This window comes from Lemur catta, chromosome 6 (assembly GCF_020740605.2).
Source record: "Lemur catta isolate mLemCat1 chromosome 6, mLemCat1.pri, whole genome shotgun sequence".
Lineage (NCBI taxonomy): Eukaryota > Metazoa > Chordata > Mammalia > Primates > Lemuridae > Lemur > Lemur catta.
In genome coordinates, this window is record NC_059133.1 from 85,443,182 (window position 1) to 85,468,947 (window position 25,766).

A 25,766-nucleotide genomic window follows, 5' to 3' on the forward strand; every position below is an offset into this window, starting at 1 on the left:
ACTCCTGAGCTCAAACGATCCACCGGGCTTGGCCTCCCAGAGTGCTAGGATTACAGGCGTGAGCCACCTCGCCCGGCCTTTAGGCAATGGTTGATTCTAATTATTCAAATGACTACCTGGAATCATAGCCACTTAAATATGTCATTATAACAAATTCATCCTAGGAAATTATACTTCTTGAAGTAAGAAGCTGCTATGTGCATATACACCACATTATTTAAAAAAATGACAAGAGGGCAATGGTATTGCAAATTACTTGCCTTGGTAACAAATTATAAGCACTTATTTCCACCCCCCCAATTTATGAATATTTGCTGAGCTGTGAACCTATACTTACACTTCCATCCTTCCAGGCCTTTTTATTTATCCTGGGCCTCCTTGAGGGTGTGTTGAAGGTAAGAAGAAAAAATGTTCCTGCATTCTGCTTACTAAATAATATATGTTTTATTTTCTACAAGATCATTCCATACGTCCTCCCTCAATTACCACCCATCTTAGCATTCTAATATTTTCCTTACTGGCTTAATCCTTATTACCAAGAACTCAGTGGAGCCCAATGTCTCCCCAATTAGGCACCAAGTCTATTCTTCTCCAGCTAAAGAAATAAGAGGAAAGATGTACTAGAGAGCATGACTGGAAGAAATATATAACAGACTCTTAAATAATGGGGTTGAACTAGATGATAGCGAAAGTTCCTTTGAGTCTGAAATGGTCTTATTTCCACTTGACATGATTCTCTTTCCATTTGGCTCTTTCCTGTACATTGATTGCAGTTGCTCAGGCTTTTCTGTGGAGGATCTCTAGAACATCTCTATTTCCCTCCCTTGATTCAAAACGCACCCAGCTAGGTCTGTATGATAATAAATGCTAATGCTCTTCTTTTGTGTGTTTACTATTACTATGCCCCAGACACTGCATCAAGCACTGAGTCCTTTTATCTTTATTCCAACCCTATAAGGATATGTTTCTTAGGTTACAGATGAAGACACTAAGACTTACAGAGATGAAGAAGGTTGCTCAGGTTCTTCTAGCTGGTAACTGTTAAAATCAGGTCTGAAACCCAAGTCTATTTGGCTCTGGAACCTGTGCTCTGGACTCTATGAAGATGGACAGTAGAGGAGACCCTTCCCTACAGTAGCACATGCAGTCAGACAGAAACAGCACTGGCTGGGAAGTCAGGTCACTGGGGTTCTGGTCTCTGCTCTCATCCTAACCAGTTGTGTGACTTTGGGCAAGTTCCTTAAATATTTGGCCCCTTAACTTTATCATGTCTTCATTTGTAAAGCTAAAAGACTGATTTGTCTTTCTGTCTGATTTTGTTAGTTATGATATAGTCCTGTAAGTTGTCAGGAAGCATTCACGGACCGAACAAAAATAAATATAAATACATACATTATATGATGCTTCCTAATTCTGAAATTTATGATGGTATGTGAGCCTTTGAAGAGAATACTGAGAGCACACTTACTGTGAGGAATTAACTGAGTTCTTTGTGTAACACAGATCGAGCAATGACTTTATGTTCAACATATGTTGATTAATAAATAGCACTGGAATGGTTGTTAGGAGGAATACATCGCAAAACTCTTTCCTCAGAACATTTGCATACAAAGTCATGCATGAAGTAACACAGAGATATGAAGTATGTGTCATCATCATATATATATGATGAGTACAAATTCAAATTAACATGTACAGTGTACCCACATGGAAGGCCAGGCTCTAAACTTCATTAACGGTTCAGATCTACTTTCCCCATATCTCTAGCACCTCACACAGGACCCACCTTGCACACACAGGAGTCAACAGAGCTGCAGGGCAGAGTAGGGGCTCTAGCAGCAATTGTCACAGATCATCACATATACAAAGCAATGATCCTATGGTACAGTCAGTAGTAGAGACAAAGCAGAGAGAGTGAGACTATAAAATAGTGAAATATTATGATTAGTATTAATACGTGTTTGGCTTTAGAATCACTCTTATTTCAGAATGATGAAAATTCTTTACTTGACCAAACTTTAGTCAGGCTTCTGAACCTTCTCCTAAGCCTATCTGTGCACTTCCTTGTAAAATCTAGTTTTAGCAAAGAATCTTGCTAGATCAGTTTAGCAACCATCTCCATCCTGAATATCTGATCACCCTTGAGATTTGATCAGGTCTTGTGTCCCCCACCACCCCCCAGGTGACATCTGATCACCCTGGCCTGTCTTCAGCAAGAATCCTGTTAGGTTGGTTTTGCCAGAATCCCCCTGACCCCTGATATTTCCTCTTAGTAGTTTCTCATCCACTAACCACCCCCTACCCCCTGCCGTTGCTTCTCGGCTATGAATTCCCATTGGCCAGTGTTGTATTCTCAGTTGAGACCAATCTCGCGCCACCACTTCAAGACCTCATTGCATGGTCCCTATGCCTATTGTGATGATCCTGAATAAAGTCTTCCTTACCATGCTTTAATAAGTATTGTTGAATAGCTTTTTCTCCAACAAGAGCCACATTTTCAAGTTTTTATTTAACATAAACACAGTACCATTGAATATAGAATTAAAAAATATTATTATTTTTTGTTCTGCATGATGGTTGCTTTAGGAAATAAGCCCAAAGCCCAAGTTAAACCCATCCTGGTGACAACATCTTACAGAATCCTCTGATTAATGGCTACATGACTCTAGGCTGTGTTAACTGAAGAAAATGATGATGTTCATAATTTGGAAAGAAGAGCTTTATTTCTCATAAAGGGCGGCAGCCTATGGGTGGCCATTCCAACAGGCTAGAAAGCAGAACCCTGGCCAGAAGCCAGGAACATGTGCTTTGAGGCAGGGACAATAGGAACAGGAATTTATACTAAACGGGATGGTCAAATATAAATATCTAACAAGCTACAGGAGGAGCCATGATAAACACCTGCCTGTGCAATGGGGCTTTATGCCTCTTTATGGGGTCCATGCTCAAAAAATGTCTGCCTCTGGTGTCAAAAGGGGAAGGAGACATGAAAACCCTCTGCGCATGCTTGGTAGACTGTTTAAAACCACTCCATGGTTGGCGGTCTCTTATCAGGAAAGAGTGCTGATCTGGATCTCGGCATTGGTTTCTGTTCAGCCCTTAGGGAAAAAGCCTGATGGCCGTCAGCAAGGCAGGGGATACAATGAGGCATGTCTGACTTCCCATCCTGTCATGGCTGGAAACTCAGTTTTAAGGTTTCTCTGGAATTCCCTTGGCCGAGATGGGGTCCATTCAGTCAGTGGGGGGCTTAGGATTTTATTTTAGTGCACAGCTAGTTCTTGAGACTTTTTGAACTTACGTTTCCTCATCTGAAAAGTGAGTGCACATGTGTGCGTGCGTGTGCGTATGCATGTGCATGTGTGTGTGTGCTTGTGTGTGTGTAGTAGGGCAATGAATGATGGTGGTGTCATATTAACATAATCCTCAAAAAGTTCTTGTGGTAACTGAGATGATGCCTAGCATGTGGTGTGGTTCCCGTAGTCCACTTTAAATATCAGTCTCCTTGCCCATTATCCTTACTAGGATATTTCATATCCTGTTTTCTTATGTGTATTTCGAGAAGGCATTGTCAAGGTGCACTTGGACCAGCCTTTTCTGGCTCATTTATCATTTACCGTATCTATCTGTACCTTTTAGCTGTGGGCTTCTTATGTGAAAGATGTGTAATTTGTATATTAGGTAGAGCAAGGAAGAAATGCACTTTGCAGCAGTTGCATTCTAAGTCATGGTCTGTAGGGAAACACATTTTTCTATCAACGTAAAGTGTCAGTCATCTTGGGGATGCTCAGGAAGGGACGCTAATAAGCTGCACATTGAGCTGTGATTACTGGTTAATCAGTTTAGCATATTTATTCCCTAATTTAATTCAAGTCAACGGGTAGCCTCATTCTCAAGTAAGGGCTTATCTCAGCATCCTATGGCTTTGTAGTGCTTCAAAGTCCACAATTCCTGAATTCATCTTACCAACTTAAAATTTCTCATTGTTTGAATTTCATTAAACGCTTTATTTTCCTGGGAGGAATGGAAAATCTCAAATCGCTTTCACATAGCAAACATGTTTTACGAGTATTACATTTCCAATGTACTCCCCATGAATTGATAATTTAATCTTTTTTTTTTTTTTTTGCCTTTAGGGAAGAAAAAATTGTGTTTGTAAGACATCAAAACCCACCCAATTTAACCTCATAAAAAAAAAATAAAACCAGATTTTAGGAAAATAGGACCAGACCCCAGGTTCTTAGGGCATCTGAGAGCCAGGCCCACCCCCAGCTCACGTTGCAATTTCACGGGGGGTGGGTGTTGGGTGTGTGCCTTCATTCGTCAGCCACCAAGAGGACCGCCAGTGTGCACACCGTCTCAGCCTCTTCTCAGTTATGATTGGTGAGGGAGGTGTCTTTTTACTTCATATACCTTTAATTTTTGCATTGTTTTTTCATCGAGCATATGTTGCTTTTATAGTCAAAAATTAAAAGGCCAGAAAAAGTAAAACAAACAAAAATCCCTCAAACCCTCTGTTGGTTGTCTTCTCCCCCAGGATGTTTTTCTGACCAATTTCCAAATCCCCTTGCTTGCCCCGACCCTCCCAACCCACCCAACCATGTTTCTCATGCTCTGCTGCTGCTTCTTGTGAAAACTCACCCAGCCTCTCTCCATTTATTTTTAGCCTAAGCCTTCTTCTATATGGTGCAGTAATTCTTTGTTCACATATTCATTGTTCTCACTAGATTATAAGCTCTGCAAGAGCAGGATGTTTAAAAATTACCTAGATTTCCAACATCTATCCTAGCACCTGGCGCATGATAGGTGCTCAGCAGATTCTCTTGAATAAGGATGAAAGTAAAAGGAACAGGGCCCTCCTATGAAGGGAAAGGAGGATGATAGTGGAACTGAAGAGCCATTCCCTCTTGTTCTTGGCTCCTCTCCTGGCCCTTGGTAACACCGCTTACAACACGCCCACCGGACAGACCTCAGCACTGCTTCTTGCAACTGTCTCCTTGCATTGCCCTGCGAGGCTGCATTTTAGTAGGACAGGTGTGTCCGTCCATAGTTCCTTTCCTTTACCTGAGTGCAGTACTGCTTTTCAAGCCTCTGGCTCTCCTTTTGTTTCTGGCAGGTCAGTGACACCACAGACACAATGGTGCTGTTGTAGTTCTCTTGGGAAGATGTCCAGGACATCAAGGCAGTGGTTGAGCTCAAAACATGGACGCTCACGTGCTGGGGCTTCTCCGTCAACTCTTCAATCCACTCTCCTGAAGGACCTGCGCATTGCAAATGAGAGCACAAGGAATGTTGCACACTGAGCTGGTTGAGAGAAAAGATACTAGTTTTTAAAAATCATACTGTTTTCCTTTTGCCCTTGCAAAGAGATTCAAAGTAAGATTGGCAATGGGACTGGCAACTCTTCAGATGTCCTGCCTGCTGCAATCCCAACTCCGTGACCTCACCTTGATCTAAACAACAGCAGCCTCAGCAACAGGGACAACAAAAACAGTTCTGCTGGGAGCCGGAAGCTCCCCTTCAGTCCTCATGCACATCTATTTGAGAGTATTCTGGTAAATTCTTCAGAGACAATTTACTTCTCTTTTAACAAAGAGTGGGTGTGGCAGTGTGGCATTCACCAGTGTGTACAATTCCTTTGCTAGTAGGGTCATTGGTCCCCAGAAATAATTACTCTAAAATTCAAATTAACCTCTACTACTGTTCTGTAAAAAAAATTTAAATTTGGCGGCAGCAGGAACAAAGAGGCAGGCTGGGACGATATTAGAGAAGAAACAGGCAGCAGGCTGCATCAGCTAAAGAAGCTGGCTGAAACCTGGGTGATAATTTGAGCGAGAGCATAGGCTCCTTACCACAAAATATCCCCACAGAAGTGCCCACCATTAGCTTTGTTCTTTTGAGTTTCCCAAGTGGTTTTTAGCGCAGTGCCTGACATGTAGGAAGGACTCAAGAAATGTTAAGGTGATGATTATCTGCAGAAATTCCCTGCTGAAATGCAAATGTGCAACTTCCCTTTATTTGCTTAGGATGCATTTCTCTGTTCCTTAACTGAATGCTGTCTTCCTAGGCTGAAACCCAGGATAGAGAAAGGAGCAAGTGGCTCTGCTGGGCAGGGCAGACTTTGGCTGAGTGTAAATAGTGCAAGGGAAATAATAATAATAAAATGATAATGATAGCAAAGAGATATAGCACCCACTACATACTACGCTCTGTTTTAAGTTTATATGTGTTTACATATTTTAATTCTTTCATTTTCATAACAAGCCTAAAAGTACTACTATTACATTTCATTTATCAGAGGAGGAAACTGAGGGAGAGATAGGGTAAGTAGAGCTGAGATTCATACCCAGGAAGTCTGATTCCAAAATCCATGCTCTTAACCCTGCATAAGACTTCCTGGAGTACTGTGAAATAGTGAAAAGTCTGGAGATATGAAAATTGGGCCAAGACTAAGTTTCGGTCATTATTAGTGATGCAACCTTGGGCAAATGATTTAATTTCTCTCAATCTCAGTCTTTGTGTCTGTCAAATGGAAAAATCATGGAAAGTTCAAATTGAAAAGAACTTTAGAGACCCAGTGCCTTATTTTATGGATGGGGAAATTGAAGCCAGAGATGTGAATGACCTGCCCAATGTCACAGAGCTAATGACATAACCCAGATCTGTCCCTCGAGTCGGTGCTTTGTGATGACATATCATGATGCCTTCTGATTAATCTATTTCACAACGTTGCTGTTGGGATCAAATGAGATAATATATGTTGGAGTAATATACAACTGAGAAGTGTAGTTACTGTTTTGAAGACCAATGGCATGGGAGGGGCACACAGAGAGGAAGTGGGAGGAAGCAAACAAATTCACTTATTTAATAGTTGTCCATTAGGACTGACCTGATAATCAACTCAAGGTAAGGGGTCATTGTAGGCTGTAGAGAAATAGATTTTTTTTTATCAAATATTCCTAGGTTCTAATCTTTGTTCTGACACTTGGGAAAAATCACTGAATTTTCTGCAACTCGGTATTTTCTTACACGAAAAATGGGGATAACAAAAATGTTCCCTTCATAAAGCTGTTGGGAGACCAATGTAAATTTCTACCTTAATTCTTATCTCTGGGAAAGACTTCAAAAGTACATAAGTATAAATCATAATGCAACAACATAAACATAAATCTTAACGTAATAAATCTTAATGTACTCGCTCAACACGAGAATATCTGAAACAGTTTCGTCAGGGAAGTGGGCTGCAAATATAATTTGCTGGTATGTGACTACACTATGCTGAGCAAAACGAAGCCAATTTAATTTGTTGCTCACTTACCCAGTTAAGTATCAGTATTTATATCTGCAGTGTCCTCTTTGAAACCAAAGGAGTATACACAGTCCATACAAATAGCTCATTGCCACAGAATAAAATATCCTAAGCACTTAAAAAGGTCATTCTTTTAGGGGCAGAGAAAAAACAAAATTTCTAGTGGCCTATATTTTTCTAGATGAATACTAAGATGCATCTCTTTGAAATAATCATATTTTTGAGCAATTCTGATGTGTTCTAAAGGGCACTAGTCGCTTTGGGTACTCTTAAGAATAGAGTAGAATGCCTGCCACATCAAAATGGTTCAATAAATATTTGCTGAATGTATAAAAGAAAGAGTAAATAAGCAAATAGTATAGCCCCAGCCTAGGGTTTTATAATTTGGAATGAGAAGCAAGATGAAAAAAAAAAGTAAATCTAGAGAAAGACCACACTAGTAAGTTCTGTGCTTTGTGCTGTGCACTATGAAGCACAATAGAAAATCAGGGAAGAGAAAAGCCAGAAAGGCCAGAATTGTTGAGTAAGTTTTCGTGGAAGCGATTAACACTAGCAAGGGATCTGTACTGGTGGATAAGGAAATATTTTGGTCAGTGAAGCATTTTTATCCTCATGGGAAGAACTGAATACTCGACTTTGTTTTCATTTTCAAGTAAGCTCATGTCCAAGGTCTCCCACACTTGAAAGACATGAAAGGCAATTATGAATACACTTTCTGCACTTTGGATAGATATTTTAGGCCTTTTGCCAGCAGTGACATTTTTGGTTTTTTTTTTTTAAGTAAAAATGTTGTATGAGACATTTTCAATCTTTTTAATTTGCTGCATAAACTGATCTCCTTCTCTGCCCTCATCCTTCCCCTCCCACTCACCTTTCTGAGGACTATTTAATGAAAGATGGTATTTTGCCTTTGGAGAGGGCAATAGAAAAAGTGGTTATTCTTTTCTGAGAGTAATTTTTATTCATTGCCTTCTGGTTTTTCTTTCTGCTGATCAGAGGCACATTTAACTCCTGGAAAGTTGGTAACTTATTTTTGGCCTCTAAACTTCCAGGAAAAATAGTTTAGCTAAACACATTACAAAGACATGCACCCTGTGCAGCCTTTAGAGGCTGGCTTCCACTCTACTATTGCCCTATGCGATCAGTAGGAGCTGCCCTAGGAATTGACACTGGGGCTTTTAGGATGCTCTAGCTTTGGCTTTTCCTGCCAACTTTATGGAGACTGCCTGGGTATAACTACATTTGAAGCTTTTTCTTTCTTTTGAGCTCCAAAAGCTTGATATTCTAATGAGATTTTTTCACACAATCCTATATAATGTTTCATTACGGCCCAAACTGTGTGTCCATACCCTTGGAGAGTTTGTTATGGCAAGAGCAGAAGGTCAGTTTAATAAATGTACAGTCATCACAATAATGAAAAAAATTCCTCAAGTTAAATCCCTGGGTAGATTTGCTACTATTAAACATACATATATTTCCTCTGCTATCAAAAGCTCATGGATTGGGGCCTCTCCTGACCTTGAAGAATTCCCAGGATCCCTAAGGTCTGTGAATTATTGATATCTGAGCATCATTAATCTCACCAGTTTCATTGTTCTAGAGCCCCTGTAAGTGCAAAATAATCCTTTTGCTACTTACTGATATAAAAGCTGAGTGATTTTGCTGACTGACTTTTTCGAGTTTCACAAGCTCCTGAAGAACTAAAGGTTGTCACAGATAACTTGTATTTCCCGGGCTCCTTCAGTTCTGCAACAAATTCATGTGCTTCTTCATCCACTGTCAAATATTCAGTAAAATTCTCTAAATCGTATATAAAAAAGAGAAAATATATCAATGGATACCTGGAAGGGCCCCTGATTTAAAAAATATGTATTTTTTATATTCTTTCCTTTCTTCGGTCAAGTTCAATTATACCTCTAAGCTATAAAAGAAAGATGAAGAACAGTTCAATTTTTTTTCATAATACTTTTAAATAACAAAGCTAAAGCATGGTGTCCAAATCTATAAAATTAGGGATGGGTGTATACTGCGTATCCTTAGGTACTATTACCCAGTAAAATTAGGTGCAAAAAATACAAGTAGAATGTTAAGAGAGGATAAAAATCATTGGCTCTCTCATCTGGATAGAAGGGATTAAAAAATAACCAGCACCAAATATAAGGTCTTTGTGGTAACATTAAATACCCAGGAATGCTTTAAAATATATTGAATTATTTCCAGCTAGAAATAATTCTTCTGGATAAATTTTCTGACACTTGTAATATTTTTCCTTCATCTCTTTGCTTCCAGAACTTTTAAAAGTAAGAATTATTTGACATTGCTTCATAGTTCATCTCCTGCTGCTTATTACTTCATTTGAAGTCACATCACCAGTTGGTGACTATCATAGCCCTTAAAAGAACACACTGTTGTCAGATAAAAGCATGATAGAACTTTCATGGAAATAGGCAGTAAAAAAAATTCTGACTCACAGGATCCTATTTGCCATAGATTATATTGAGGAACAGAAAAATAAAAGACAGATTAAGGGAACTTTTTTTTAATATGAGCAATTCCAGGCAAATGACTTTTTACTCAAATAATTGGTCGTGACAAAGGATTTCAATTTCATCTAATATTTGGGTACGATTGAATGCTCTATCATCTAGCATGGAAGAATCTACAGATTTTATATTCTCATTCTGTTAAACAAAATAGGAGAAAGCAATATGTTATATATAAGACTACATGATCCTAATGTCCCAGCCTGAAAATAAGGCTGTCATTAATAACTTCAAATTTTCACAACTTAAGAACTTTTGCCACCCAAACTACTAGACTGGAAAATACAAAATGAAATGTGTTACTGTAAAAACAAAACAAATAACCATAAAAATCTACCAAACAATAATTGAAATATACTTCATGACCCAAATTTGCTGAATGTCATAGCTCTGCTATCATAAATTAGTGGACTAAAATATAAAGTATGAATCTCAAAGGCTGAATAAGTGAATATGAGATATAATATAGTAACTAGAGTGGAAATACAAGTTGCTGTGTATTTTCTATTTTGCTACCAGCTCCTCTTTGGAAAAAATTGGGTGCTGGTTCCAGAGGGGCACATCCTCAAGGGAATAAGAGTAATTGGTAAGCAGGACTTGGGCCTTATGCTCTTGGGGGAGTAGTCATTTTGTCAGAAAGATTTTTTGCTGCATGTTTCACAAATTTTCATATAAGAAAACAGAAAATTTCTCTAGGATATTCTGTGATGATTAGATCTTTAATTCAAAATATTTCCAAATATAAGGTTTTCCTATGTGTCCTGAGATATGTGAATTATTGGGCAATGAAATGTGTATAAATGGAACTTGTGAATCACCCAAAACTTTGGATTCAGATCCAACCTATTCATTTTGGTTTTCTGTTCTCATTCCTCGTTGGTTACTTAATTAAGTTCTTCCATTTCTTTTGATATTAGCTATCTACCATCAGTCTTTCTTTCTAAACTCAAATTTAAAAACATTTCCATTTCCTTTCTTTTGTACCATTTCTTATTTCCCCTGATTTCCCACTGCTTTACCTTCTCTTTCAATACGAACATGGAACCCATCAAAGGCAGTGGGTGGTTTTGGTGGTAACCAGCTCAGTATCATTTGCACAGGGAAAAAGGAGAAAGAGCCTGACGTTGACTTCTCTGTCTCACTGAGTGTATTGTTGTTTTCGTATTCTATGGGAAGGACGCTGACAAATTCATCTTCACTTTCAGGAGTTGCAGATGCACTGTCCCACCAATATGGCTGGGATGTAGTTTCATAGTCACTGCTGTTAAAATCAGGCCAACCAGAAGAAATGTTGCCAGAAGGAATTTCAGAAGTTTCTTCTGTAAAATGGAAGACCTTGTCTTTTCCAATTGTATCTTGGGATCTCATGAACGATTCTTCTGGAAAACTGCCGCTCTGTTCTTCCCAGTTGTTTTTGTTCAAGTTTATAATACGAACAGAAATATTTTGAGGTGGATAAGGGGCTGTAAGAAAGAGAATTTTCATTTTCAAGTAATTCTATTATAGTAAATACTGAATCTATTGAGTCAAATACACAAGCAGATTTACAAAATAGAGTTTAATTTTACTTCCAATATATAAACATATTTATATCAAGGACAATTGTGGCTTTAAATACACATACTTTTAATATTTTGTGGATATTGTGTACATGTTAGCATATCACCAGTCACACTTGTGATATTATGCTTTTTGAAGTGGTAATTTAATCATCTCTAAAGCAGAGCATGGAAATATTCTTCAGTTTATCACAGTCTTACTTTTTAAAAAGTGTATCTCTGTCCATGAATCTTTATTACAAAACCCCTATCTATAATATACTTATAGCTATCAAGAGAAAAATATTCCAGGTGACATAGTTGTACCCAGGAGAGTTGCATACATGACTTGCCTTTAGAGATGTTAACACGTGTATTGGAAATATGGTTTCCTGCCTCACCTCTATAAAATGAAACGTAGGAGCACAAAATGAGTTTATGAACTATGGAAGCACACTTTTTTAGAGGTAAAACTTTATGAAGACATATTACATGGTCTCTGTCTGCAACAGTTTCTATCTATCCTTCAAAAAGTAGCTCAAATATCATGTCTTCCATGAACTTCTAATAAAAATTTCTCTCTCACGCTTTTGTGCTGTTAAATGGCCTTGTACCTCTTTTATCCCATTTATATTATTCTGCCTCGCATTACTGCCATTTGTATAGTGCCTGTACCAGTTTTTGAGAACAAGGACTCTGTCGTACAAGTCTTTGTCTTCATCTCTCTTAGTACTTAGAACAACTTTCAGGTAGAAGGTGGGCAATTAATGTATCTGTACTTGAATAATGAAAAATACAAATAGAATTTTAGACATTGACATGAGACAAATTAGTTATTTAGCTGAAAGTTTTCTGTTCTTGGCCTAATTAATGAGAATTACGACATCTTTGAATTTCAAATTGTAAGGGCCTCAGGAGTGATCTATCATAACCCATTCCCAGTGCTCATATGAATGACATCTCCAGCCTTGCCATTGAGTACTCAGGCACGTTAGGCACACACAATGTTGTTTATATTGGTGATGGGTATTTTGGAAAAAATATTTACTTTACCCATCCATTCTTCCACCCATTCATTTGTCTATCCAGCCCCCCAGCCATCCATCCTATGATAGTGCTTCATATTAGTCGTATTAGTCACCAAAAGTTTTAGATACATCTGAATTCCAATATTTTCCTTTAATAATCTGAAAATCTCTATTAGAACGTCATCCCACTGTATTTCTGCCATATGGGCGTTTGTCTGGTTATAGAATAAGTGATGTCTACTAGATTCAGGTACTTACTTCAGTAACTTTGCTTAATTACAACTTTTGATAGTGTTATATACCTTTTTGTTCAAAGATTACAAATCTATGATTGCACTGACATATTTTAGATTTTTCTTATTGAATATTTTCCTCAGTTTCCTTCACATTGATAGAAAATTTGCTTTAGATTATGAAAAGTATATATTTATTTTCTTTTTTAGTTCTGGAGCAGAATATTTCTTAGGATAAAAATAAATATGTAACAATATGTAATTTAATTATTTTTACAGTAAATTTAATTCTTCAGAAGACTTACCAGTTCTATGCTGTTTGGGTTCATGACTGACACCGCTGTACTCCACAAGGGTACTTTTATTAAAAGTTGCCTCAGATACCAGCTGAAAGGTGATATTACTATAACATATTCCTGGCAGCCAGTGATTAAATACTGTTTTTCCCTTAAAGAAATCTGTGAAGAAAAAAAATCAATTACATTAAAAATATGGTTTTCTAAATGTCACACACTTCTAGAAAATTCCAAACAATTATGATTAAATATCTGTAAAATAATATTTCTTTTAACTTTTTCCATGGTCAGTAATAAAGAACTAGCAGAAGGCTAGAGATGAAACTGAATTTTTAGATTTTATCCTGAAGGGCTTTTCCTGCCAGAATTTCTAATAAGATTGGATACAAATGAAGTTAAATTTTGATTACAGGAACTTTTGGGGTATTAAGTGGAGAAGATAATATAAAGAAACGGTAGAGATTAGGTTCATGCTAGCAATTTACTTTAAGATAAAAACTCAAGGTATTCTGCCACTTTACGACATAATAAAAGACAATTTTATAAGAAATTATTTCATATATGAAAACTAGCCTAATTTAAAAGTAGACTGGTTTATCTGTCATTTGGGAGACAGAAACTACTCAAAAAAAGAAAAAATTAAAATTTAGATTCTGCTTAGAAAACTTTAATGAAGAAATAATATAGTTAAAAATCCAATCCAACTCAAAAGAAATGAGGGAAAAAAACTAGAAGTACCACTTATTGAATTAAAGGCTAAATATGGCTTAAAAAATGTATTGACTTAAAAATGGATTATTTTTAAGCATATTATTTTTAAACTCATGGCTTTTAACTCAACAAAAGTTTCAGTAATTGTGTTTTAATCATTCATAAACTTGCATTGGCATGGGATTTGTAAGCAAATAAGGTTCTGTTTATTAATTTGCAGATAATGTTTTCATTGAAAATAATGCAATAATTTGTGGAGTTCATGTTTGTTTGATTTTTAAAAAGTTTTTAAAAACACTAAATTCACTGTGTATATTTTAAAGAGTGTCTCTGGAAAAAAATCCATGGAGGAAGGGAGTTGGTAAAAGTAGCAAGTCAAAGGGACATTTTTCTGGATACCAAGTCCTTTGTGCTTTTATACTTGAGTGCCCATTCTCTACTTTGCCAATAGATGTCTCCAGTTACAAACAGCCAACTTTGAGACCATCATTTGCTGCCCTCCCCTCCCCTCCCTCACTGTTCTGGGAATTGTGCTCCTTCACTTGAATCCACTCCCAATGAAGCTGAATGCCTTCTCTCCTCCTCCCCTCTCACCCACCCCCAACGTCTACCTGGAGAGGTTGACTTAGTTCTTTTGAATAATTTGAAGTAATAATTCTCCTGGACTTTTCTCTTTCCCCACAAGATCCCCATCAAGCCAGTAAAAGCAGTGAAATAAATTTTTGTATCTTAATGCAATCATTAGCTGATCATACAGATAAATATAGACAAAGGAACCAAAAAGGATTCTCTTTTGCATTTGAGGATAATTTCTGAAAGAAACTTTGTAAAAGGCAAAGCTCTGGCTTCCCAGTCCTAGAAATGCTTTTCCATCACACCTAGAAAGTCATGGTTAAGTGAGATGCTTCTAAACTTAAGTTTGAATTTATTTCCTGTACCAGACACGATGCTTCTGACAAGAGTAACATGCCAGTGATAATAATTTGAGTGTGTCTCATGCTGTCTGCATGCTGTTTGCATGGTTCTCAGCTAATTAACCAGATGTTCTAAAAGTCTTCCCAAGAAGATTTTCATGACTCAGTAACTATTTTTAATGGGTCATTTATAGGTCAAATAGTGGATTTTAAAACTTCGTTAAAGTAAGAGAGAGCACCATTTGGGAAAAGCTTTGTAAAAACTAACAATCATCATTGACTCAGCCTTCTTTTTGCTGCTTACCTTTATATAGCATCGTCCGGAAGTCTTTCCCTTCCCAGTAGCTTATGTTTACTCTCGTGAAAACGTTATACTTTTCTGGATAATGGATTTCAAACAGAACTCCTGTTTCAGGAGAAGGTTTATAGTCATATATGGAAACACTGGTTACAGGTAGAGGTTCTATAGAAGGGAAGTAAATGGAGGTAAGGGAAAGGAAGAAGAGAGAGAAAGGCCATTATCAATACTTGAAGGTACCAAAGTACCAAGGATTACACCTGCCAGAACTTCACTCATATTTTTACTCTCTGTGAGCACTAAACTCCTCAGTACTCATGAGTTGAGTGCTCTTAACAGTAATTAGTAAAGTACATTTTATATGGTTCTTTCTGCTTTTCAAAGAACTTTCATATTTATTTTTCCATTTGCCTTCTGTAACAATCCTGGGATGTAGGAAGAGCAAATATAGATATATCTATTTAACATATAAACATAATGATAACTCAGAGACTTTAAGCTACTTGCCAAAGGTAATTTAACAAGTACGTGACAGTCTATATCTCCAGATTCCTAGTTTATTTTTCCTTTCTTCATGCCAAGAAAATTTGATATTAATAACAGATCAGTAACAAGAAATAAATTTTGGCTCTGACCAATGATAAATACTTATGTGATCATTTATTTCTTTATGTGAACTGAGCACTTATTTCTCTACATTAAGTATAAAATTTCAAACCATCCAATGTAGTAAAAATTATAGCTTGTGGTGTTTATCAAACCACTCTTTCTATAGAAGTTTAAAAAACATTCATTTCTATTTTACGTGAGTTATTAATTCATCAAAAAATATTAAAAATACTCATTTTTTAAAAACCATAGCTGATATATGTCTGCATCTCCTTCACATCCTACCCTCCTGCAAAATTCATGTAAATAACAGAATTCCCATCCTTTTGAAGAAGCTATTGGGCAAATTTTACTTATATTAACTTTATTAAGAAAATATTTTAAAAATTTGGAGTCAATTGTTATATTATTGAACAAATAATTTTGGTTCAAAATTTTAGAATTGAGAGAATTCTTGGACTTCCATAGCCTAAATTAAAGCAATACCCCAGTTTAAATTTTATACTTTTTTCTTTTTCTTTTTTTTTTTGAGACAGAGTCTCATTCTGTTGCCCAGGCTAGAGTGCCATGGCATCAGCCTAGCTCACAGCAACCTCAAACTCCTGGGCTCAAGGAATCCTACTCCCTCAGCCTCCCAAGTAGCTGGGACTACAGGCATGCACCACCATTCCCGGCTCATTTTTTCCATATATTTTTAGTTGTCCAGCTAATTTCTTTCTATTTTTTTTTTAGTAGAGATGGGGTCTCACTCTTGCTCAGGCTGGTCTTGAACTTCTGAGCTCAAACGATCTGTTCACTTTGGCCTCCCAGAGTGCTAGGATTACAGGCGTGAGCCACTGCACCTGGCCTAAATTTTGCACTTTTAAAATTTCAGTTTTAATAACACAAGAATCCAAAATTTGACTTAGTTCATTCAGTAAGTAATTATTGAGTATCTAGTATGTTTCAATGTGTAGCTGAATAGATTTCATTTTGTTCCTCAGGGTCTTAACCCATTTTTGCTTTTGATTGAAGAGATCAAGAAAGGATTGAAGCTACATGTTAAAACTTTGACTTCCCTAGAATTTTCTGAAAAACCAAGCCAACCTCTATGAAAAAGTTAGGAAGTTAAACCTCTTTTAGACATCAGTATATTTTGTGATCATATCTCTGCAGACTCTGTGTACCCTCTGGTTAAAAAGATTCTACTCTATCTTTTTCTCATCCCTGGTCTACCTACATAAAGGTAACACTTTGCAATGAACTCACTTATGTCCCAAGTAAACAAACAAACAAACCCCTAAAAACTCTTGAGTTTTGAGTTCAAAACTTCCAAAGACGTTTTCAACCATTTGGAGGTCTTTCTTTCAACCTAGCCTAACTCCTAGTTACTAACCCCATAATCTACCAAATCCAGCTATTGACTCTGGCTGTAAGCCAACCAAAATGAAAGCTAACAGACAAAGCAGCCACAAAGCAGAAACGCCTCCACTGTTGCAGTCCTGTTTCACAGCCCCACCGGGGTTTCTTCTCCTGAAAAGAGGAGTTAGAAGGCCACTCAATATTTCATGCCCTGCGGCATGAAGTCTGCACATCAAAGCCACCGTCAGATTTTGAAGTTCAAGTCGTACAAGAGGATTAGAGCACAGATATTTTATTTTCTGATTTTTTTTCTGCTACAAGCTACTTAAACTTTAAACTAAGTGAATTTCTAAAGAGCCTGCTTATGTTCGTTTTATATATTTCTTTCAGCTTCACCGTAAATGACCCAAGTCATCTATAAATCCTGAAGTTCATGCCCGGGCATTACTGAGGCATATTCAATTCAAAACTTACTGTTTTCAGTAACACTCAAATGCATAGGCTAAAAATATTTTGCTATCTCTCTAGGTATTTCTCTCTTTATTTTTCTCTTTAGAAATTAAGTGATGTGGCATAAACCAGAGCTGTCCTTACTCATATGCGTTTCAGTGATGACAAAGTTAAATCCTAATCTAATTCAATAGTCCTTTCCCTGCCAGCCACTCTCTGTACTTGCCTTTCTTGCCTTAGGAACCCGGCTGGACTGGACAGAGAAATGGGATCATAGAAAGTGTGAATCATTTATTGTATTTATTATTTTATTGTCCTCAGGTATTTTTGTTTTCCAAAGGAATAAGGTATTACAAATTATAGTTGAAACTCCCCCATATAACTTATCCGGACCCCATTTTTTTTCCACCATGGTCAGAGGTAAATTCTTACTCTGAATTTGGTGTTTATCTTCTCATGCTTTTATTTTTATATTTATACATAGCCAACATTATTTCATGTTTTAAAAAACTATGTTAATGGTATCATATCATACATGTCATTCTGCAACTTTTTTATCACCTAACACTGTTTTGAGATTTGTCCATCTTGATACAAGTATCTCCAGAAACTTCATTTTAGTGTCCATTTTACAGCTATACAGACTATACAATTTATTTGTTATTCTTTTGGTAGATTGGTTGCTTTCAATAATTCACTCTTACAAATAATGCTGCAGTAAAGCTTGGGGACATGTCTCCTTAGGTTGGAAATCCTAGATAGTACAGGATGCACAGCTTCAACTTGATCAGATATTGTCAAAATGTGTTCTAACTTGATTAGGTAAATTTACATATCTATCGGCAATATATGATAATTCCTGTTTCGCGATATTCTTATCCAACACTTGCTTGTATCAGTCTTTTTAAGTTTTGACACTTTGAGGTATGTGAAATTTTGTCTCTGTTTTAATTTCCTGCTTATGAAGGAGATTATTTTTTCCGTGTGTTGCTTCCTCTTCCTAGAATTGTTCTATTTTGCCTGTTTTATGGGTTTTCTATCTTCTCCCATTAATATGTTATATAGTCTTTGTCATATACTATATTTCCACTGTCAGTTTTTATTAATAATTGTGTTCTGTGCATTCCTTCTGGAGTTACCTTTTTTGTTGCTGAAATATATCTATTTACAGTTCTTTAAGTTTGGGTTATAGGTTTTAAATTCTTCTGGGCTTTATGTATTAGAAAATTTCCTTATTTTACCTTTACTCTTGATGTGCCTGGGTATAAAATTCCAGGTAGACATATTTTTTTCCCTTGGTACTTTGAAGATATTGATTCATTGTTTTCTTGCATCAACTATTATAGAAGGGAAGACTTCTGTCAGTGGAATAGTTATTGCTTTGTAGAGGCGATGGTTTTTTCCTCTGGTACCTTCCAAACTTATTTTTATTTAGCCTTGATAATCTGCAGTTTTGCCGTCTTATATCTAGGCATGGTCTTATTTTTTAATTATCCTACTAGTTATTACACTTACTTGGAATGCTCTATCAATGAGTAGATTTATGTCATTCTTCAAGTTTTGGAAATTCTCCTAATCATCTCTCCAAATGTTGTGCCTATCAACTCTTCCGTTCTTTTACTTGATCTCTTAAGCCTCCTTAGCTAGCACCTCTCCCAACTCCATGCCTGTGAATTGTGTCACTGTGCTACGTTACAAGGCAAATGCACACTATTACCTTCCAGTACTAACTCTCTATAGCTGTTATCAATATAGAATTTGTCCCATCTACCGAAGCTGCTCAATTAGTCAACTTAAAATAATCAATTAAATTAATTTTAAATCAGTTAAAATTTTAAATTAATTTAAATAATTGCATTTTTATTCCCAGTTTTTATTCCCATTTTTATTCCCATTTTTATTCCAGTTTTAATGTATGTATATTTATTCTATATGTTTTTGTTATATTTCTGTCAATGTTTGTTTCATTATTCCTTGATATTTTAAAACAGATGTTATTTTTACATTTATGTCTTTGGATTTCATCAACATACTGTAAATTTTTGTTAGCTTGCTATTTAAAATATAACCTGAAATGGTACAGTTGCTTTGATGTCTAACCTTTTTCCACAGGTTTTTGGTGATTTTTGAAACACAGACTCTAGGCTCATTTTATGCTTTTTCATCTCCCCGTTTCTTGCTTATTATCTCTTGCTTTTGAGATAGTTAAGCCATTGCTTCCTTTCAGCCCACCAGAGCCCCCAGTCTAAAATAAGACATACAACTTATTTTGGGGTTCTTGATATTGTGGATGATATAGTGGCTACCACAGATTCATTCACTGAGTCAGAGAATAACTAGGCTTGGTCCTTGGTAGTGAGATGAGTGCCCTGCATCTACAGGTCTTTATATATGCATTTTGTCCTTAAATGGGAGGAATCTTTGCTCTAAGCAGAGAATCTGGCTCTGTGCCCTGCGTACAGTGCAGCATTTCAGTTCTTCTTACTATTCTGGGGTCCAATCTCAATCCTGTCTTTTCCAGACCCAGGGCACAGAAGGCCAATAGCTTTAGCCCACTTCCCCACTTTAAGTGTCTGTTTCTTTTCTGATTCCAGAGATGACTATTGCATTTTTCAGCCTGATAATGTCGTTTTCTTTTTGGTTTGTGGCAGAAGCAAAAATTATATGACAAAGCAAAAATTTACCACATCATTTTGACTAGAAATGCTAACATTAAATCCTCATTTTTCTTTAATAAAAAAATTATGACATTTTATCCGATAATTTTCCCTTGTTAAATGACCCACATAATTAAAATTCACATTCAAATTGCAGAATATTTTATGCTTCTTAATTATCTTTGAATCATTCAAGACAGATCATGAATAGAAAAGTTTCAGAAGTTCTGAACCTGATTATCTTAGAGAAGAGACAGGGAAACAAAAGCAAATATGGAGCAAATACTATTTAAAGAAAACAAAAGTATCCCTGTATTTGTTAGTAACTGCTAACTGCTAAGCAGTGCTTCTTTCTGAAATTGCTCTGTTTAGTTGGACTAAAAACTGAAGAAGCAATTGGGTCAGTGATCAGCAACTTTTGCTTTTGATGTGACCAACTTAAGAATGTATTTCTTCTTTTTTTTTTTTTTAATTTCAATAAGTTTAGGGAGTACCAGTGTTTTTTGTTACACTTGTAACAAATTGAATTGTATAATCCTGAGGTCAGGTCACGGCTTTTAGGATAGTGTACAATGTACCCCATAGGTAGGTTTTTAGTTTTTGATCCCTCACCACCCCCTTCTTAGTTTCCAATGTCTATTACACCTTTTTATGACCATATAAAGAAATAAAACCATATGCCTACAACCAACTGATTTTCAACAAAGCATACAAAATCGTACACTGGGGAAAGCACACCTTCTTCAATAAATGGTGCTGGGAAAATTGGGTAGCCACATGCAGAAAAATGAAACTGTATCCCTACCTCTCACCCTATACAAAGATTAACTCAAGATGGATTAAAGGCTCAAATGTAACACCTGAAACCACAATTCTAGAAAAAAATGTAGGGAAAACATTATTAGACCTCGGCCTAGCTAAAGAATTTATGACTAAGATCACAAAAGCAAATATAGCAACAACAGAAATAAATAAATGGTACTTAATTAAACTAAAAAGATTATGCACAGCAAAGGAATCAATCAACAGAATAAACAGAGAACCTACAGAATGGGAGAAAATATTCACAAACTATAGATGTGACAAAGGACTAATAATCAGAATCTACAAAGAACTTGTACAAATCAGCAAGAAAAAAGCAAACAACCGTATCAGAAAATGGACAAAAGACACGAATAGATTTTTTCCAAAAGAAGATATACAAATGGCTAATAAACATATAAAAAATGCTCAACATCACTAATCATCAGGGAAATGCAAGTAAAAAACACAATGAGAATGTGTCTCTTCTGACATAGTTCTCTTGAGTGAGAGGACCTGTGATTACACCCTCACTTCTCATAGCAGATGTGATGGAAAAGGGACCAACTCTGTGTCCCAGGCCAGAGCTACTCTGCCTTGTGTTCCAGTGATGATTTGGGACCTGACCTGACACTTCAGCTACTTGGAACCAGGCTACTGAGGTTGGTCTAGTAGAACAGTGACCCTTATACCCGCTACTTTTGCTCAAATTCTCATAATTTCTTTCCTGGAACATTTCAACAGCTTTCTAAGTTATTCTCCCTGCCTCCTCCAATCTCATCCTAATTTTCTTACTTGTTTCTGCTCAAAACTTCTAAGTCTGTAGCCTATTTGATATTCTCACTTTAGTCAGAATCTTTGTCTTAAAGCAGTCACCCTCACCTCACTGACATTTCCTCGCCCAACCTGTTTCAATTCTCCTTTTCTTCTGACACCTTGAATAATTTTCTATTTAATGCTATTGGTACTGCTTATACTTAATGATCTTATACTATGCCCTATGCACTTTGTTAAAAAGTTTATTTTACATTTTTCTACATTACAAAAATATTTACATTATTTTATAGCACTCCCTACCAAAGTAGGTACTAAAATCGTCCCAATATTATGTATTGTAATTATACAACATTTCAAATCAACAAACTACAGCCAACAAGCCAAATCTGCCCTGTGATTTGTTTTGGTATGATTTTTGAGCTAAGAATGGCTTTTACCTTTTTAAATGGTTGACAAAAAACAAAAGAAGAATAGTATTTCATGACATGTGAAAATTATATAAAATTAAAATTTTGGTGTCTATAAATAAAGTGTTATTAGAAAATAGTCATGCTCATTTGTTTATATATTGTCTGTGACTGCTTTTGTCCTACAACAGGAGAGTTGAATAGTTGCAATACAGACTATATGGTCCTCAAAGCATAACATATTTATTGTGTAGAATTTTATAGAAAAAGTTTGCTAACCCCCAAAATGAATTATGGATTTGAAAACTAGGATTTGGAGAAAGTAATTATCTGCCTAAAGCTATACCTATGGTTTTCAGATTTCTTTGACTCTTACAGCTCATGCTTTGAACCACTACCTTCAATACTTGCTTGATAATTTTTCCTATTCCAATGCAGGATTCAAGATCTTGTGGCTTGCAGCTCTGCTACCAGAGAGAGCTTCCCCAATCAAATCTTACTATGTTCTTTATTTTTTTTTAGCACTTATAAGGTCTATAAGGTACTTGAAGTTCTTTGCAACATTTCTAGCCACACTTCTTGTTATTTTCTGGAACAGCTGATGCTTGCCATCTTAACTCCTTGCAGTTCACCAAGTGTGCCATCCTATGCATGCCTCTATTCTTTGCACATACTATACCCTTTGACTCTGTAGCATTTTCCTGTCTTTATTCTTTTGGAAAATTTTCATTAATTTTTCAATGATTGTTTCTTCTCTGGTGTCTTCCCAATGTTCCTTAGGAAGGCAAGGCATTCTTTCTTACATACTTCTCTCATAGCATTTATCATATTTTCATAATGGTTTTTATTTGTCTTTTCCACTATAGCATAACATCTTTGATTATGGGTATTTCTATTTATCTTTATTACTCTGCAAGCTAGGACATGGCACAGAGAATGTACCCAATAAATGAAATAAAAACTCATGGGTTATTTTTATTTATAATGGATTTGTATAGAATAATATATTTGTAGAGTGTCTCCATGTGTGTTCTGCAATGTCTATAGCCACTATTGCTAGAACTTTACTGACATGTGAGCTAGCTTTGTGTATTTGACATTTCCTCAGTTTCTAAGCAATTGTTTCCAGGTAGTATTTCATCATCTAAGAAACTACCCCTTCCCTCTGAAGTGCATGCAGTACACTGAAAGTTCTCAATCAATTAAATATTAATCAGATGTTAGAGCCTAAGGGTTGTGAAACTCTTTTGAACTGGCCAAATGACTTGGCTGTGCTGAATTTATTCTTTGTTATGTTTCTCAGCTTTCTCTGAGAGTGACAGGCTCAGAACAACTATACTGAAATATCAAAGAACTGCCCAGGGGCCAATTGCTTTGTCACTGCTCATTTCATCAAGACAAGAATCTAACACACAATAAATGACTACAACAAATGTACTCTTTTATTCTCAAGAGCAATGTGTCAACTCTGTGAGTAGATACTACAAATGTTTTCTAAACTTGTTTAAAAAGCTTTCTGTTAGAAAAATACAGATGGCAAATATATATCATTAACTGACAAATAACGGTAGTTTTAGAGCTTGAAAATAATCTTGGTCATCATGCACTTTAATTCTCTCTTTTATAAAGGATGAAGCTCGAATACAAGTGTCACTTAATGCCACCTCATACCTAATGTCACAGAAATATTTGTGCACTAATCCCCAGTTCTTATATTCCCAACCTATTACTGCTTTTGAAATTTGGGATAATGTAATTGAGTCTTTAAAAATAGGGTAGAAGATGAGATATGATAGACCATCATTAGTTAATTTTACTCTTTAGAAATCAATTCAAGTTTCCTCTTCCCCTTAAGATGTAGAAAGCATCAAGACAACAGCACTTCTTCCCTGCCCCAGCAACAAGGAAAAGCCAAGTAATCTATGAAATCATAATTTTTCTTGAGCTTCTCAGAGAGGTGAGATTGCCAGGCAACCAAGTGGAGTAAATTCCAAGGAGTTACAAGCCTCTCTGAGGGGAGAAGGGACACACTGTTTCACCTTTGGCAGAGGATGACAGGAAGAGGACACCACCACTGAGCAGGTAAGAGAAAAGCAACCAAGATTTTAATGAATTCATAAAGGCTGAAAGTAGTCTAAATGGCAGTGCAGAATTGCTCAGTCCAATACAATAGCTACTAGCAACATATGGGGATTTAAATTAAATTTAAAATGAATTAAAATGAAATAAAATTAAAAATTAGTGGCTACTGTATTGGACAATGTAGATATACAACATCTCCATCATCCAGAAGTTCTAGGTTAGTGTTGGTTTAGACAGGCTGGGAGATCCATAGACACGAATGGAGTCCACATTTTCTCTCTAGTTCTTTCCCTGGGCTTCCACCAGTTGCTCATGAAAACCACTGGGGGCAAGACAGGGCATTGGACAGAGCCTCCTTCCGGTGGGAGGTAGGGGAACAGGCATGAAGATGACACTTGGAGCTACTAAGAAACCAGCAAGAAAATTTACTTCCTTGGACCTGCCTTGAGGCTTTCTATATCTTAAGGGGAAGAGGAAACTTGCTTCGATTTCTAAAAAGTAAAATTAATTAATGATGGTCTATTGTATCTCATCTTCCACTCTATTTTTAAAGACTCAATTACATTATCCTAAATTTCAAAAGCAATAATAGGTTGGGAATATAAGAACTGGGGATTAGTGCGCAAATGTACTGAGGAAAGGCAGGAAAAACTTTCCCTCCCAGTTCTTAGAAAAAGACCCCTCCTTTTGAGGGATGAGTAGAAGCAAAAGAGATGGGTAGAAAGTCTCTTAGGCCCATGAACAAAGTAAGTAGAGTTCTGCTACCACTGGAGAATAGGCAGGAAACTCTCTAATCCACAGATTTAAGGTAGAATTTGGCTGTCAGTGTAAAGCGAGGGGTAGGAATGTCAAGAATGCCCCAGCTAAGCTCACAAGGTCTGCCTAAACCTGAGGCTGGCCCAGGAGAACCAAGAACCTCCCCTGTTCCCATCAAACACTTAGCACTGAGTAAAATGCATCAGCAGTCTATTGCTGGGGGTGCTTTTCTGTGGAGCAAGCATTGAGGGCTTGCTGAATACTGAGGGTAGAACAGGAACACTGAGAAATACCCTCTATCACTCCTGGCAGACTGCTATTGGAAAAATTGGGAATCTGTGATGGATTGAAGGTGTCTGACACCTTAAACCCAGCATGACTATTGCCTAGGCTGACTCACTTCCCTCCATCTAATCCTGCCCCAAATAACAGCCTAGCAAAATGGTAATTTCAAATTCAACCATATAAATAACTAGATTATATATAAATTGTCTAAACTTACACTATGTACATTGACAGCCACTGGCCACATGTGGCTGCTGAACACTTAAATATAGGCTACTGCAGCTGAGAAACTGAATTTTTAATTTTACTTAATTTTAATTGATTTATGTTTAAAAGTAAAAAATGACATGCACATTTTTATCTTGATCATATGTTGAAATAATAATTACATTTTGAATGTAATGGGTTAAGTAAACCATGTTATTAAAATTAATTTCTCCCTTTCAAAACGTTTCTTAATGTATCTACTAGAAAATTTAGTATGACATATATGATTAACATTCTATTTTTACTGGATAGTGCTGGTCTAAATACTCTAATTAAAAGGTAGAGATTTTCAGATTGGAAAAATAAGCAAGACTCAACTCTATGCTCTCTACAGGAAACCAATTTACATGTAACAATATTAGCAGGCTGAAAGTAAAAGAATGGAACCAGTGTGACATGCCAACAGTTAACAAAAGAAAACTAAAATGGTTACATTAATATCAGTTGAAGGACATCAACTCAAGGTA

The 25,766-nt window shown here is 36.4% G+C and overlaps 1 protein-coding gene across 1 annotated transcript in view; it reads right to left on the minus strand.

Annotated features, from left to right (window-relative positions):
* Positions 1 to 25,766, minus strand: part of PTPRO (protein tyrosine phosphatase receptor type O) — a 246,894-nt gene that overhangs the window by 72,653 nt on the left and 148,475 nt on the right. The window contains exons 3-7 of the mRNA XM_045554266.1: positions 14,874 to 15,032; positions 12,954 to 13,106; positions 10,869 to 11,312; positions 8,945 to 9,106; positions 5,062 to 5,258 (exon numbers count right to left, since the gene is read on the minus strand). Of these exons, the coding sequence (XP_045410222.1) occupies positions 5,062 to 5,258; positions 8,945 to 9,106; positions 10,869 to 11,312; positions 12,954 to 13,106; positions 14,874 to 15,032 (1,115 nt within the window). The remainder of the gene's footprint in view (positions 1 to 5,061; positions 5,259 to 8,944; positions 9,107 to 10,868; positions 11,313 to 12,953; positions 13,107 to 14,873; positions 15,033 to 25,766) is intronic.